We start from the raw sequence: 16,769 nt of genomic DNA, 5'->3' as shown, positions 1-16,769 counted from the left end.
AGAGAAAATATATACCCATATGTAAATAACATATACATACATGTTATAGATAAATTAGAACATTAAGAAAGGATGCTGATTAAGAAACATATCCATTCCAGAAAAAAGTATTTAGAAAGGGGACTCAAAAGGCCAGTAACCTCCAAAGGAGACTGTGTAAAGGCAAGCAAAGAAAACTTGACTAGAATGGTACAACTGGAGATGGAATGCCTCTTTGAAAAGGAATCATCTAAGCTAGAAGTGGATGCTGATATAGGACAGGAAAAAGGTATTTAGGGGAAAGGAAGTGTAGGTATTAATGTCCTGAGGTGAGAGAGAAACGAAGTTTAGCAGTAAGAAGAGAACAATAGTCTAAGAGTATAAATCAATAAGTAAAATATAGGTAGTATATGTAGCAGAAGCATGTACATGGAATACAGGTAGTATGAGGAAAGAATTCTGCTTGTGGGTGGAAGGAAGGAAAGTATCATGGAAGGGTTTACAGGGCGGGTAATGCCTTAGCACGATTTTCTGGGATAAAAAGGAGTTTACCAAGTTAGGGATATTCCTTGCAGGCAGAAAGACATGTCCAGAAGCATATAGAATTGAAATACCAAAAAATATCAGTAATTCAGTACTGCAGAAACACAAAATACGAGACACTGCTAGGGTAGTGGTTCAATATTAGGCAGAGGAAGGGAAGAGCCTTTTATCTCTAAGGATGTGGAGAGATGCTGAAGGCCTTTAGGTAGGGTATGATAAGATCTTATGTGTATATGGAAAATTATCACCTAAGTGACTAATGTGGAAAATGGAGTGAGGAGAGGTACAGGCAGCAGGCAAGACAAAAACAGAAGCAGAGTGACCAGTTCAAATAGACTTTTACATGCAATGTTGATGAGAGCCACAATTAAGATAGGGGAGAAGCCATGAAGAAAAGTGCACACACTTTAGAGAACAGGGAGAGCTAATGGATTGTAGAGGGTGTGAGAAAGAAAAATGAAAATGGTGAGGCTAGTTGTTGATTTAGGCAGCCAGGCAGATCTCAGAAATAATGAAAAAATATTGTGAGTCCCCTGAGGAGGAATGAGATGAGTCTAGAGGGTAGGTGAAGGGAAGGAACAAAGGGAAGATTAGATGAAAAACCACTGTAAGAGGAAGGGGATCTGCTGTGCAAAGTGTGGTAAGGGGCCTTAGGACTGAAGTTTTCAAATGGTAAATGTGGGAAATTTGCAGAGAGAACTGAAGACAGGTAAGCAATGTTGGAGAGTAATTGAAGGTAAAGATCAAAAATATGTAGTGGCATTTATCTTTGTGGTTATGGGATTCATTGATAAATACAGATGACAGACTGGAATAATCAAGAAATTAGAAGTGTTAAAGGTGATATTTAGGAATGGCAGTACAAAGAGCAAATTTTGTAAGGACAGAGGACACATACGATTAGACAGAGCCTATCTATTAGTTTGGAGATGGAGTAGTTCTAAGTATGGGCACCCACGGTACAGCTACAGTGGTAAAAAGCAGACATGTAATGGAGATAAAGGTCATTGAACTTGAGGGAATCAAAGAACTGAGTCTAGACCAGAGTACTAGAGAAGCCATTCACATTGGTAATGAAGTCTGCATTATGTGGGCATAAAAGAAGATCTGTGGATTGCAGACAGTAGGCAGAGAGACGCTTTTAAAGAAAGGAATCATATAGCAGATGTGTAGGAAAAGGCCAGAAAGCAATAAGGCATTGCATAACCTGAGGAATTCTCTACAAATCTCCTGAGCTTACTCTTGATAAAGGCTTAACTACTAATAAAAATTTAATGCATTTTCTTCGAGATTATTTAAATACCAAATACTTGAAGCCAATGGTATATTCGGTGTAGAATATCAGACACTGTAGCAAGGTTTTTCAGAAATTATTTGAATGCTGGGAATTTATAGTAGTTCTATATCCAGACATTACACATAAGCATAAGACATTTAAAAAGAGCAAAATCTGTGATCACTTCCTATTTAGTAAATTACCTTAAATGAGATTTAAGGTGAAGTCGCTCAGTCGTGTCTGACTCTGCGACCCCACGGACTGTAGCCCATCAGGCTCCTCTGTCCATGGGATTTTCCAGGCGAGAATACTGGAGTGGGTTGCCATTTCCTTCTCCATAGGATCTTCCCGACCCAGGGATGGAACCCAGGTCTCCCACATTGTAGGCAGATGCTTTACCGTCTGAGCCAACAATGAGATTTAGTTACACTTAAAAAACTGAAGACTGTCTCTGTGATAGATCAAAGACTCTTACTTGTTAAATTACAAACTGTACTCAGATCTTTAGCCTTATCTGAAATTTTAATAGGCTTTTTTTTTCCTGTTTTTCACATGATATTCCAACTTAAGGTCAAATGTAGGTACATGTATCAAACATAAAGAATCTTAGTATTTAAATTTGAAACAGCATGTAAAATAAATATAAAAATTAATTTTTTAAGCATTTGGTGCTATTTAACAATCATTTAAATAAACTGCCATTATAGGAAAAAGAAGTTATTTTAATAAAAAATCATTGCAGGGACTTCCCTGGTGGTCCAGTGGCTAACATTCCATTTTCCCAATGCAAGGGGCCTGGGTTCGATTCCTGGTCAGGGAATTGGATTCCCACATGCCACAACTAAGTATTTGTATACCACAACTAAGTTAGCAGACTGCAACTAAAGATCCCAAGTGCTGCAACTAAGACTTAACAGAGCCAAATAAATATTTTTTAAAGAATAAAACAACTATAAAAACTCATTATATGTCAATTTCCATATATTTAATATGTAATATTCCTGTAATATTGGTTTTTACTATATGTATTTATTTTTATAATTAACAAAATCACAGAAAAATTAGTAGGATTATGCTGTAAAGAACAATATTGCATAACAACCTGGAATGTTAGGTTCATGAACTAAGGTAAATTTGACACGGTCAAGCAGGAGATGGCAAGACTGAACATCAGCATCTTAGGAATCAGTGAACTAAACTGGATGGGAATGGGTGAATTTAATTCAGATGACCACTACATCTACTACTGTGGGCAAGAATCCCTTAGAAGAAATGGAGTAGGCTCATAGTCAACAAAAGAGTTAAAAAAAATGCAGTTCTTGGCTGCAACCTCAAAAATGACAGAATGATCTTAGTTTGTTTCCAAGGCAAAGTATTCAATATCACAGTATTCCAAGTCTATGCCCCAACCTCTAAGGTTGAAGAAGGTGAAGTTGACTAGTTCTATGAAGACCTACAACACCTTCTAGAACTAACACTAAAAAAAGATGTCTTTTTCGTCATAGGAGATGGGAATGCAAAAGTAGGAAGTCATGAGAAACCTGGAGTAGCTCGCAAGTTTGGCTTTGGAATACAAAATGAATCAGGGCAAAGGCTAACAGTTTTGTTAAAAGAATACACTGGGCATAACAAACACCTTTCTCCAACAACCCAGGAGAAAACTACACATGGACATCACCAGATGGTCAGTACTGAAAACAGACTGATTAGGCTCTTTGCAACCAAAGATGGAGAAGCTCTATATAGTCAGCAAAAAAAAAAAAGACCTGGAGCTAGCTAACTGCGGCTCAGATCATCAACTGCTTATTGGAATATTCAGGATTAAATTGAAGAAAATAGGGAAAACCACTAGGCCATTTAGGTACGATCTAAATCAAATCTCTTATGATTATATAATGGAGGTGGTAAATACATTCAAAGAATTAGATCTGGTAGACAGAGTATCTGAAGAACTGCGGACAGAGGTTTGCAACATTTTACAGGAGGTAGTGACTAAAACCATCCCTAAGAAAAAGAAGTGCAAGAAAGTTAAGTGGTTGTCTGAGGAGGCTTTACAAATAGCTGGGGAAAGCTGAGAAAGGCAATGGAGAAAGAGAAGTAAGTATAAAATTGAATGCAGAGCCCCAGAGAACAGCAAGGAGAGATAAGATTTTCTTAAATGAACAATGGAAAGAAAGAGAGGAAAACAATAGAATAGTAAAGACTAGAGATCTCAAGAAAATTGGAGCCATTAAGGGAACATTTCATACAAGGATGGGCATGATATGGGATAGAAGTAAGGACCTAACAGAAGCAGAAGAGATTAAGAAAAGGTGGCAAGAACATTCAGAAGTACTATACAAAAAAGGTCTTAATGACCAGGATAATCACAATGGTGTGATAACTCACCTAGAGCCAGACATCCTGGAGTGTGAAGTCAAGTGAGCCTTAGGAAGCATTACTATGAACAAAGCTAGGGGAGGTTGATGGAATTCCATCTGAGTTTTGTCAAATCTTAAAAGATGATGCTGTTAAAGTGCTGCACTCAATCTGTCAGCAAATATGGAAAACTCAGCAGTGGCTACAGGACTGGAGTCTGTAAAACACTAAAAGGTGTTTTCATTCCAATCCCAAAGAAGGACAAGCTGAAGAAAGTTCAAACTACCATATAACTGCACTCATTTCACATGCCAGCAAGGTTATGCTTAAAATCCTTCAAGTTATACTTCAGCAGTACATGAACCAAGAACTTCAGGTGTGCAAGCTGGGTGTTAAAGAGGCAGAGGAACCAGAGATCAAATTGCCAACATTATTGGATCATGGAGAAAGCAAAGGAGTTCCAGAAAAACATTTACTTCTGCTTCATTGACCATGCTAAAGCCTTTGTGTGGACCAAAACAACTGTGGAAAATTCTTAAAGAAATGGGAGTACCAGATCACTTTACCTGTCTCCTAAGAGACCTGTATGCAGGTCAAGAAGCAACAGTTAGAATTGGGTATGGAACAACTGACTGGTTCAACACTAAGAAAGAATACAACAACACTGTATGTTGTCATCTTGCTTATTTAACTTACATGCGTAGTACACCATGTGAAATGCCAGGCTGGATGAATCACAAGCTGGAATTAAGATTGCCAGGAGAAATATCAACAACCTCAGATATGCAGATGATACACCCTAATGGCAGAAAGTGAAGAGGAGCTAAAGAAACTCTTGATGAGGTTGAAAGAGGAGAGTGAAAAAGCTGGCTTAAAACTCAACATTTAAAAAACTAAGATCATGGCATCTGGTCCCATCACTTCTTGGCAAATAGATGGGGAAACAATGGAAACAGTGACAGACTTTATTTTCTTGGGCTCCAAAATCCCTGCGGATGGTGACTGCAGCCATGAAATTAAAAGATGCTTGCTCTTTGGAAGGAAAGCTCTGACAAACCTGGACAGCGTATTAAAAAGCAGAGATATCACTTCACCAACATAGGTCCATGTAGTCAAAGCTATGTTTTTTCAGTAGTTATGAACAGACCTGAGAGTTGGACCATAAAGAAGACTGAATGCTTTTGAATTATGGTGCTAGAGAAGAATCTTGAGAGTCCCTTGAACTGCAAGGAAATCAAACAAGTCAATCCTAAAGGCAATCAACTTTGACTATTTCATTCGAAGGACCGATGTTGAAATTGAAGCTCCAATATGTTGCCCACCTGATGTGAAGTCAACTCATCAGAAAAGACCCTAATGCTGGAAAAGATTGATGGCAAAAGGAGAAGGAGGTGATGGAGGATGAGATGGTTAGATAGTATCACCTACTCAGTGGACATGAATTTGAGCAGACTCTGGGCAATAGTGAAGGACAGTGAAGCCTGGCATGATGCAGTTCATTGGGTCTCAAAGGGTGAGATACAAATAGCGACTGAACAATAGCAACATGTACTGTTAAGATAAAATGAAATAAAATTAATAAAGTTTGATATAATAAAGTAAAAATTTTAAGCTATAGTATTCTATTGTTTGTGAAATAAATATGTAGGACAAGTATTTTCTTCCCTTTCCAGAGATGAGTTACACACAGTGAACAGCAGGGGACACAACATTCAGAAGTTATTCTCTACATAGCAACGCACAATGAAATCTCAAGTTGCAGTGGAAAGCAGATGAATTTTGGAGGCAGACAGACTGTTTGATTTCAGCTTGCTCCATCACACGTAAGCTGTGTGTGTTGTGCTCAGTCTCTTAGCCATTTCTGACTTTTTGTGACCATTTGGACTGTAGCCTGCCAGGCACCTCTATCCATGGGATTTTTCAGGCAAGAATACTAGAGTGCGTTGCCATTTCCTCCTCCAGGGGGTCTTCCAGACCCAGGGACGGAACTTGTGTCTCCTGCATTGAGAGCAGACTCTTCACCACAAACCATTGGGGATGCCCACATATAAGCTGAGTGACCTTTAATTATTTAACCTCTCTTGACTTCTTGGAATTATGATAACTATAACATGGAGATTAAACCAGTATATGTAAGGCAGCTCAATAAACATTAGGGTTTTTTTCCTCCGGTGCTTACTATATAAATATGTGCGTGTACACCGAAACCACACTGAACAAATGCAAACTTAGGTTTTATAGTAATTTTTCCAAACCATGAACATGGAAATGGCTATAGTTTCATGACAGAACAGAAACACAAGTATAGCTAGATCAAAAATAAAAGCTAAGCAAAAGAAATGAGTTGTGTATGAGTTGCTACTCACATCCAATCAAGGCTTTTTCTATATATTAAAATGTGAGTGCCAGAGAAAGTGCACCTGAACATGTGCTGTGTACATTTTCAGCAAGGCTTAGTACAGAGTATGGTCCAGGAAAACCCAGGATCTCTACTGATCCAGGAAAACCCAGCATCAGAATTAACAGGGCGTGCTTGTTGTCTGCAGTTGCCTATTCTACACAAAATCTTTTTCAGATCTTTGGGAATGGCACGTCAATTTCCTCTGGCAAAGGAGAAACAAGAATACTTCCTTCTTAGGATTCCTGTGAATATTAAACAGCACATGTGAAGCTAGCACCGTATTTGCCATATATCACTAGAATTCTTTCTTTTCTTCCAAATTGACACATGTATACTCACAAATGACTTGCTCAAAAACACCTGATCATGGTTCTATCTTTTCCCTCTTTAATAAGAACTAAGGCCTTTTTTTGTTTGTTTGTTTTTTTGCTACTTTGGTGCACAGGGGACAAATAAATCCTTCCTTTTCTGACTAGTGGCTATATTATATTCTTTCCAATAATATTTTCCCAGCACTTTGTGTTCCACTTCTGTTCTAGTCACTGGAAGATATGTTCTATTTTAAATAACACTAGTATAAGGTGTCATAAATTTGGATGTTCAGTTCAGTTCAGTTTAGTCACTCAGTCGTGTCCGACTCTTTGCGACCCCATGAATCGCAGCACGCCAGGCCTCCCTGTCCATCACCATCTCCCGGAGTTCACTCAGACTCACGTCCATCAAGTCAGTGATGCCATCCAGCCATCTCATCCTCTGTCGTCCCCTTCTCCTCCTGCCCCTAATCCCTCCCAGCATCAGAGTCTTTTCCAATGAGTCAACTCTTCGCATGAGGTGGCCAAAGTACTGGAGTTTCAGCTTTAGCATCATTCCTTCCAATGAAATCCCAGAGCTGATCTCCTTCAGAATGGACTGGTTGGATCTCCTTGCAGTCCAAGGGACTCTCAAGAGTCTTCTCCAACGCCTCAGTTCAAAAGCATCAATTCTTCGGCGCTCAGCCTTCTTCACAGTCCAACTCTCACATCCATATATTTGGATGTAGTTACTTAAAAATATAATTCATATATGACTAAGCTTGAATATATAATGTGCTAATTTTAAACTTAAAGTTTTAGGAATTAAATTCATTGGCTTGGATTTTAATAAATTTATTTTAACTCTTTAAGAATCTAAATGACAATGTAACAAATATTGATGTGATCATCACTTAGCATTTGTACCTGTTTATCAAAAGGAAACTTATGACTTTCCAACTATTAATCTAGTACAGAAATAAAGTAAAAATCAGTTATCTTTTATCATGCACAGAAAACTAATTCTTACATTTAGTGTTTAATTATCCTTAGTTTCTTCAACACATAATATATAAAACTACTTTTAAGAAATGAATTATACTCTACAGATTCTGACCTGATTTTGTCTCACAATATTTTGTAAACCATTCCAATTGAACAGATGAAAAATTTAATTACTGCGTGTTGTTTTACAGTATAGATATACCATAAATTATTTCACCTGTGCATGCTCAGTTACTAAGTCATGTCCATCTCTTTGCGACCCCATGGACTGTAGCCCACTAGCCTCCGCTGTCCATGGGATTTCCCAGGCAAGAATACTGCAGTGGGTTGTCATTTCCTCCTCTAGGGAATCTTCCTGCCCCAGAGATTGAACTGGGGTCTCCTGCATTGGCAGGCAGATTCCTTACCACTGAGCCACCTAGGAAACCCTGATTTATTTCACCTAGTCCACATGATTGAATTTTTAGACATTTTCTTCTTTTAACCCCCATTTTAAATAAAAATGTGATAAACATTGTTGTACATACATATTTAATATTTTATCCATAACATCTTTAGGATAAATTCTTAAGAGATAGAATTACTAGGTGCAAGAATGTGTGTATTTGCCCATATCTTCAAAACTGCAGGAATATTCCAATACTTCTGCTCTATTTTACTTTTGTTATGGTAGGTTAAATTTTTTTCATATAGTTTTTAATATATAGTCTTTGACTGTTAGCAAATTTTTAAAAGATGATGTTTATTAACTACTGTATTTCTTCTTTTTTGAATGGCTTTAGCATATTAAAACGGAGAAGGCAACGGCACCCAACTCCAGTACTCTTGCCTGGAAAAATCCTATGGATGTAAGAGCCTGGAAGGCTGCAGTCCATGGGGTCGCTGAGGGTCAGAAACGACTGAGCGACTTCACTTTCACTTTTCACTTTCATGCAATGGCGAAGGAAATGGCAACCCACTCCAGTGTTCTTGCCTGGAGAATCCCAGGGACAGGAGAGCCTGGTGGGCTGCCGTCTATGGGGTCGCACAGAGTTGGACACTACTGAAATGACTTAGCAGCAGCAGCAGCAGCCTATTAAAAAACAGAGACATTACTTTGTCAACAAAGGTCCGTCTAGTCAAGGCTATGGTTTTTCCAGTAGTCATGTATGGATGTGAGAGTTGGACTATAAAGAAAGCTGAGCGCCGAAGAATTGATGCTTTTGAACTGTGGTGTTGGAGAAGACTCTTGAGAGTCCCTTGGACTGCAAGGAGATCCAACCAGTCCATCCTAAAAGAGATCAGTCCTGGGTGTTCATTGGTAGGACTGATGCTGAAGCTGAAACTCCCATAATTTGGCCACCTCATGTGAAGAGCTGACTCATTTGAAAAGACCCTGATGCTGGGAAAGATTGAAGGCGGGAGGAGAAGGGGATGACAGAGGATGAGATAATTGGATGGCATCACCGACTCAATGGACATGAGTTTAGGTAAGCTCCAGGAATTGGTGATGGACAAGGAGGCCTGGTGTGCTGCCATTCATGGGGTCGCAGAGAGTCAGACACAACTGAGTGACTGAACTGAACTGAATCATGCCTTTAGTCCCTTCTCATATCAAAAAGATTAATTCTTTATACTATTTTTTAAAAGATCTTCCCCAGTTTGTCCTTTGGATTTACTTATGATTTTTTCTTTTAATCATACAAGTTATTACTCCTTTCTATTAATTTTTTAAAACTGAAGTATTATAATGACTTACAATATATTTCAGGCATGCAACATAATGATTTGATATTTTAATACACCACAAAATGATCACCATAAAAAATCTAGTTACCACCTATAACTATATTACTATTAAATATTATTTACTATATGCCCTATATTAAGTTATTGATCATGACTTATTATATTCCCTATGTTATACATCACATCCCTGTGACTTATTTATTTTGTAATTGAAAGTCTGTACGTACCTCTTAATCTCTCTCATCTATTTCACTTATCTCCCTCAGACCCTACTTATTTGCTTTCTGTATCAATGAATCTGTTTCTGTTTTGTTTGCTTTGTTTTTTAGACTTCACATATAAGTGAAATCACATGGTATTTGTGTTTTTCTGACTTATTTCACTTAGCATAATACTCTCTAGGTCTATGCATGTTGTCACAAATGGCAAGACTTCATTCTTCTTTCACAGCTGAGTAGCATTCCATTTACTATGCATGCCACATCCTCTTTATCCATTCATCCTTTAATTGACACTTAGGCTTCACCCATGTCCTGGCTATCATAAATAATGCTACACTGAAAATAGGAGTACATATACCTAATGCTTTTCTTTCCTTCACAAAATACCCAGAAGTGAAATTGCAGCATCCCATGGTAGTTCTATTTTTAGTTTTTTGAGGAACCTAAATACTGTGTTCCATGTGTCTGTACCTATTTGCATTCACACCAACAGTGATCAGTAATTCCCTTTGATTCACATCCTCACCAATACTTGTTATCATTTTTATAATAAATATTCTGTAAGTTTGTATCTTGTAGCTCTGGTTTGCATTTCCCTGATATTAGTGATACTGAGCATCTCCTCATGTGTCTGTTGACCATCTATATGTCTTCTTTGAAAAATGTCTATTCAGGTCTTCAGCCCACTTTTTTTTTTTTTTTTTTTGATGTTAAGTAGTATGAGTTTTTTGTATATTTTGGGTATTAACCTAGTATCAGATGTATTGTTTGCAAAGATCTTCTCCCATTCAGTAGGTTGCTTTTTGTTCTGTTGATAGTTTCCTTTGCTGAGAAAAAGCTTTAGCTTGATGTGGTCGCATTTGTTCATTTCTGACTTTGTTTCCCTTGCCTGATGAGACATACCCATGAAAATATTGCTAAGACTCAACTCAAAGAACATACTGCCTATGTTTCTTCTAGGAGTTTTATGGTTTCAGGTCTTACATTTAAGTCTTTAACTCATTTTGAGTTTATTTTTGTATGTGATATGAGCAAGTAGTCCAGTTTGATTCTTTTGCATCTAACTGTTCACCATTTATTGAAGACATTGTCTTTACCCATTGTATATACTTGCCTTCCTTCCAGATTAACTGACCACATACGTGTGGATTTATTTCTAGCTCTTGATTCTTGATTCTATTAATAATGTGTTTGTTTATTTGCCAGCATCATACTGTTTTGATTACAGCAGCTTTGTAGTATAGTTTGAAATTGGGGAGCATAATATCTCCAGTTTTGTTCATTTTTCTCACAATTATTTTGGCTATTCAAGGTCTTTGTGTTTCTGTAAAATTTTAGAATTATTTGTCTTAGTTCTGTGAAAAATGCCATTGGTGCTTTGATAGGGATTACAATGAATCTTATTTTAGCAGCATTAATTCTTCCAATATATGAGGATGGCATATCTTTTCATTTGTTTGTGTGGTCTTCAATTTCTTTCATTAATGTCATAGTTTAATGAGTATAAGTCTTTCACCTCTTGTAAAAGATTGATTAGATTTAGTCCTGGGTGTTTTATTCTTTTTGATACAATTACAAAGGGATCATTTACAAATGATCCATTACAAAAATGGGGTTTTCTTTCTGATCAGTTCAGTTCAGTCGCTCAGCTGTGTCCGACTCTTTGCAACCCCATGAATTGCAGCACGCCAGGCCTCCCTGTCCATCACCAACTCCCGGAGTTCACTCAGACTCACGTCCATCGAGTCAGTGATGCCATCCAGCCATCTCATCCTCTGTCGTCCCCTTTTCCTCCTGCCCCCAATCCCTCCCAGCATCAGAGTCTTTTCCAATGAGTCAACTGATAGTGTATACAATTCAACAGATTTCTATATATTAATCTTTTGTCCTGCAAGTTACTGAATTCATTTATTAGTTTTAGTAGTTTTTTGGTGGTGTCTTTAGCATTTTCTGTATTTGCCTACCAGGCTCCTCTGTCCATGGGATTTTCCAGGCAATAGTACTGGGGTGGATTGCCATTTCCTTCTCCAGGGGATCTTCTCAACCCAGGGCTCAAACCTGGGTCTCCAGCAATGTACACAGATGCTTTACTGTCTGACCCACTAGGGAAGTCCATTTATATATATAGTATCATATAATTGGTAAACAGTGACAGTTTTACTTCTTCCTTTCCAGTTTGGATTCCTTTTATGTCTTTTCTTTATCTGATTGCTGTAGCTGTGTGTGTGTGTGTGTGTGTGTACGCGCACTCAGTCGCATCCAACTCATTGCAACTCCATGGACTGTAGCCTGCCAGGGTCTTCTGTCCATGGGATGTTCCAGGCAAGAATACTGGAGCGGGTTGCCGTTTCCTACTCCAGGTGATCTTCCCTGCCTTGGGATCATATCCACCTCTCTTGCATTTCCTGCATTGGCAGGCGGATTCTTTACCACTAGCGCCACCTGGTGGCGGAAGCCCCGATTGCCATAGCTAGGACTTGCAGTACTATGTTGAGTAAAAGTGCCAAGAGTGGACACCTTGTCTTTTCCGTTATCTTTGAGGAAAGGCTTTCAGCTTTTCACTGTTGACTACGATATTTCTGTAGGCTTGTCATATATGGCTTTTCTTATCTTGAGGTATGTTCCCTCTACACCCACATAGTCGAGAGTTTTTTTTTAATCACAAATGGGTGTTGAATTTCTTATTAATATCTGCTTTGAGGTTCTACTTGGAAAGTCTTTCCTTATCACAAGTCTATACAAATATTTACCTACACATAGTATATAAGAATTTAACATACCAATTCATTCAATCATTTATTCACTTGTGCAACAAGCATCTATTGAACACATACACACTAAGCATTGTTCAAAATGCTGGAAATAAAGCAACAAATAAGACCAAGTTTCTTGCTATCATGGAGTTATATTCCAAAAGAAATATGATCATACAGGATATAATTTAATGTGGTTTAAAGTTAATGGGGGAAGGAATGTATTATTCAGTATACAATGCTGCTACAACTAGTCAACCATTGAGAAAAAAATAGATTATTTCATACCTAGGATCAAGTATATTACAAATGGATTTAAAATCTTTATGTTTAAATATTTAAAATAAAGCACAAAAATACTGGAAAAATGTAACTGAATATTATATAAAGGAACATCATATGCATTCTTGAACATGACAACTTTAGAGTAAGATCTCAAGGCAACTTTGGAAAGACTTTTTTTTTTTAATGGAATAGAACAAGGTAATTTTTGAACAATAATCTTTATTAGTGTATTTTCAAAGATACATACAATCCTGAGCTAGTGCATTTATACATTTATCATTTACTCCGTGAAGTTTATGTGCATTTTGCCCCAAACCCTCTGATGAGTACATTGTTATACTAATCAGGAACATAAATAGTTAAAAATATTATTCTTATCCCTGGAATAGCCAACTGATTTACTCAGATCACCTCATTATCTAATTCTATTCAGTACTACTTCAAAAGCTTTAGAATATTACCTTTCAGCTAAGTAATTTCTTTTTAAAACTACAAAGATGGGCAGTGCAAGAGGTGATTCTTTAAATCCTAGTCAATTCCTAGAAAAGAACATTGCTTTTTGTCTTTGATCTGTATTTGGAATAAATTTGGCAATCATTTTGACCAGCTATCTTTGAGAAGGATGATAAAACTAACTACATCTAATCTTGATATTTTAGCCCGTGTACAGTGTCACAGGCTTCCTTCACATTTCAGTATTCTATGTGTGTGTGCGCAGTTGTGTCTGACCCTGTGGCTCCATGGACTGTAGCCCTCCAGGCTCCTCTGTCTGTGGGATTTTCCAGGCAAGAATACTGGAGTGGGTTGCCATTTCCCCCTCCAGGGAATCTTCTCAACCCAGGCATCGAACCCAAGTCTCTTGCATCTCCTGCACTGGCAAGCAGATTCTTTACCACTGTGCCACCTGGGAAGCCCCAAGTATTCCATAAAGTAGGGTTAGGGTTAGGGTTGGGCATGGCATGGGTAGGGCATGGCAACCCACTCCAGTATTCCTGCCTGAAGAACTCCATGGACAGAGGAGGTGGCAGGCTACAGTCCATGGGGTTGCAAAGAATCAGACACGGCTGAGCGACTAAAACACACACACCCCCCCAATAAGAAAAATTAACCATGATCTAATGAAAAGGAGGACAATTTGATATAGATACATTTTTGTAAACTGTTAAATATTATGAAACATGTTATGTGAAACACTTTCTTCAAGTTCCATAAAGGAATACATAGAGCTGGTTAATATTAAATTTCATAAATCTAGGCCAGAACTTTTATAACTAGAACATTTTCAAACAATAACAAAAATGAAAGACAAAAGTCCTGTGATCTTTGAGAACAGACATTTATCCAACATATCTCCAACGGTGGACAAATAAATATTTTTATTCTTATATATTAAATTACTATCAAAATATTATTTATTTCTACAAACAACATAAAACAAGCATACAGTATCTAGAAATGGTCTTTATCTGACAAGAATGTCAAGTCTTTGAAGGTACACTAAACATTTTTTTTTCCTGAACAATGTCACTATGATCTTAGGTTAAAGTTACTATAAGCAGTTCAAGCAAAATGCATATTGCTTAGATTTAAAGCAAGCAAGTGTGATAGCTTAATTAAAAAGTGAGTATAAATGTGAAGCTATTACAGCAATATTTATAAACACTCCTTGAGAATACTCACAGACCAGCAAGTAATAGAATAATTGATTTAAAAATAATGAAAGTGTGGTGTTAAGTGTAATGATTGGGAACAAATCAAAAATACCTTTAAGAGATGTAAAAGAACATGAAGACCAAGCTTTATTATTTGGAGCTTGAAAACTTAGCAGCAAAACAAACTATTTGCTTATAATGTAGTACAATAAACGTTTGTTCATCTAAGGCTCCCAGTCTTAAAACTTCATACATAAATGAAAATGAAATCCATTAGGTAAATGATTTAAAGATGTCCAGAGTAGCTTATCAAGAACTGCTAGATACCCTCAACTGCATCACAAAGTCATAAATAAGCTTATGCAAAACTGTGTTCTGGATAACTCACTCTTATGGCTCCCCAGTAACAAGCTCGGATAAGGCAGACCAAACCTAAGAGATAAGCAATTGCCCAAGAAACATAGGTTGCATGAAATCGTCTTGCAAAATCTTGGGTGCCAACCTAAAATAAAAAGCAATATAAAAATAAGAGGTTACAAACTCAGAATTTGTGTTGGCTTTTTTGGTGATTTTTATGAAACATATTCCCGAGATGACAAAACATGAGTTGCTGCATTTGCTGACTAACACTGACAGAGCGAAATTTCATAAAATGACATAGCAGGTTATGTTAATTATAGATTTTATCAAATCAACAAAAATTCCATTAAAACATTTATAAAGGAATTTAATCTATATCCCTGATGCCATCCCCATGTTGATGATAAATCTTTGTTTGACTTGAATAAAAAGAATTTTTTTAGACCATCGTAGCTGAATGAGTATTGCTTCAGCTCTGGCCATGGCAAAACTGGTGCTGGCACTAAATAAAACAAATGGACTTTTTGTTAAATGGATGATAAAAGTTCCCATATCAAGAACCTTCAGAGGGATCCCAAGACATGACTTCACCCGGATGGGCAAACTCTGCTGAGAACAAGCCCATGGATTGCCTTCAGATTGCTCAAAATTTTTTAGAAGCTTCTGGCCTGGTATGTTAGGGAGGCAGGTTCTTTAGGGCTCAATGGAAGTTGTTCCAAACCTCACCATTTACTACTGATCAAGTTAAGAGGAAAGAATTCTAACAATGAACAGAGTAATACTCACAGTTAATCCAATTCCAATGAAAATGCACATCATTCCAATGGTAATATATGCACAGCAGCGCCTTCGAGGCAGTGCACTACCCACTGAAGAACTGTAAATTCAGGAGAACAAAACAGAATACTAAGTATTTACATGAAGGTTCTCCATATCATCATTGCGAGTACTAATTCACAGCTTCAGTAACACATATACTTCCATTTATTTCTTCAACTTGAGAGACAAGAACGTGCATAATAAGAATGATATTTTGGGGGACTTCCCTGGTGGTCCGGTGGTTTAGAATTCACCTTTCAATGCGGGGGACATGGGTTCAATCCCTGGTCAGGGAACTAAGAACCCACATACCGCAGGGCAATTAAGCCCTCGAGCCAGAACTAGAGAAGCCCGCAAACTGCAACAAGAGAAGCCTTCTCCCTGCAACTGGAGAAAGCCTGCGCACCGCAACAAAGAGCTTGCAGGCCACAACGAAGAGCCAGCGCAACCAGAACAAAAATGGTAAAAAAGAATGATATTTTTAATGAGCTATCTAAATCATAATTAGTGAGTTTGTGTGTGACTCGTTGTAGTTTTAAACAAAATACAAGTCTTGGTCATTGACAATATCCACAAAAACCCACAATAGAATGATTTTCCAAAATAAAATTTTATTTCCAAAAAACTCTATTTCAGAATGGAAAATAGGTGCTATCTTAAAAATAGCATTTGATTCTCTTACATTTATAACTGTTGGCATATGTTTAGTGTAGAAAATAAGAATAAAGAATAAAAAGGAAAATTACCTATAATTTCACTACCATGAATACTACTGAACATTTTGCCTATTTTTCTACAGCCATCTTTTCTAACTTACCAGTTTAGCATAAGCATTTTCTTACATCATTAGGTATTCTCAAACTAGAACTCTGAAAGATGAATATAAGATAACTTAATGAATTCCCTACTATTGGACACTTAGCATTTTCCTTCTTGTAAATAATGCCAGCCAAGCTTCCTTGGTGGCTCAGCTGGTAAAGAATCCACCTGCAATGTGGGAGACCTGGGTTCAATCCCTGGGTTGGCAAGATCCCCTGGAGAAGGGAACAGCTACCCACTCCAGTATTCTGGCTGGAGAATTTCATGGACTGTATAGTTC

General features: G+C 37.5%; 1 protein-coding gene across 1 annotated transcript in view; it reads right to left on the bottom strand.

The window, feature by feature from the left end:
* Positions 1-12,584: 12,584 nt before the first annotated feature.
* Positions 12,585-16,769, bottom strand: part of PIP4P2 (phosphatidylinositol-4,5-bisphosphate 4-phosphatase 2) — a 73,910-nt gene continuing 69,725 nt past the window's right edge. Inside the window, exons 6-7 of the mRNA XM_027561588.1 lie at positions 15,638-15,728; positions 12,585-14,993 (exon numbers count right to left, since the gene is read on the bottom strand). Of these exons, the coding sequence (XP_027417389.1) occupies positions 14,850-14,993; positions 15,638-15,728 (235 nt within the window). The 3' untranslated portion in view covers positions 12,585-14,849. The remainder of the gene's footprint in view (positions 14,994-15,637; positions 15,729-16,769) is intronic.

The sequence above is a fragment of the Bos indicus x Bos taurus genome, chromosome 14 (genome assembly GCF_003369695.1).
Source record: "Bos indicus x Bos taurus breed Angus x Brahman F1 hybrid chromosome 14, Bos_hybrid_MaternalHap_v2.0, whole genome shotgun sequence".
Classification (NCBI taxonomy): Eukaryota; Metazoa; Chordata; class Mammalia; order Artiodactyla; family Bovidae; genus Bos; species Bos indicus x Bos taurus.
This window is presented reverse-complemented; position numbering and strand designations above follow the sequence as displayed.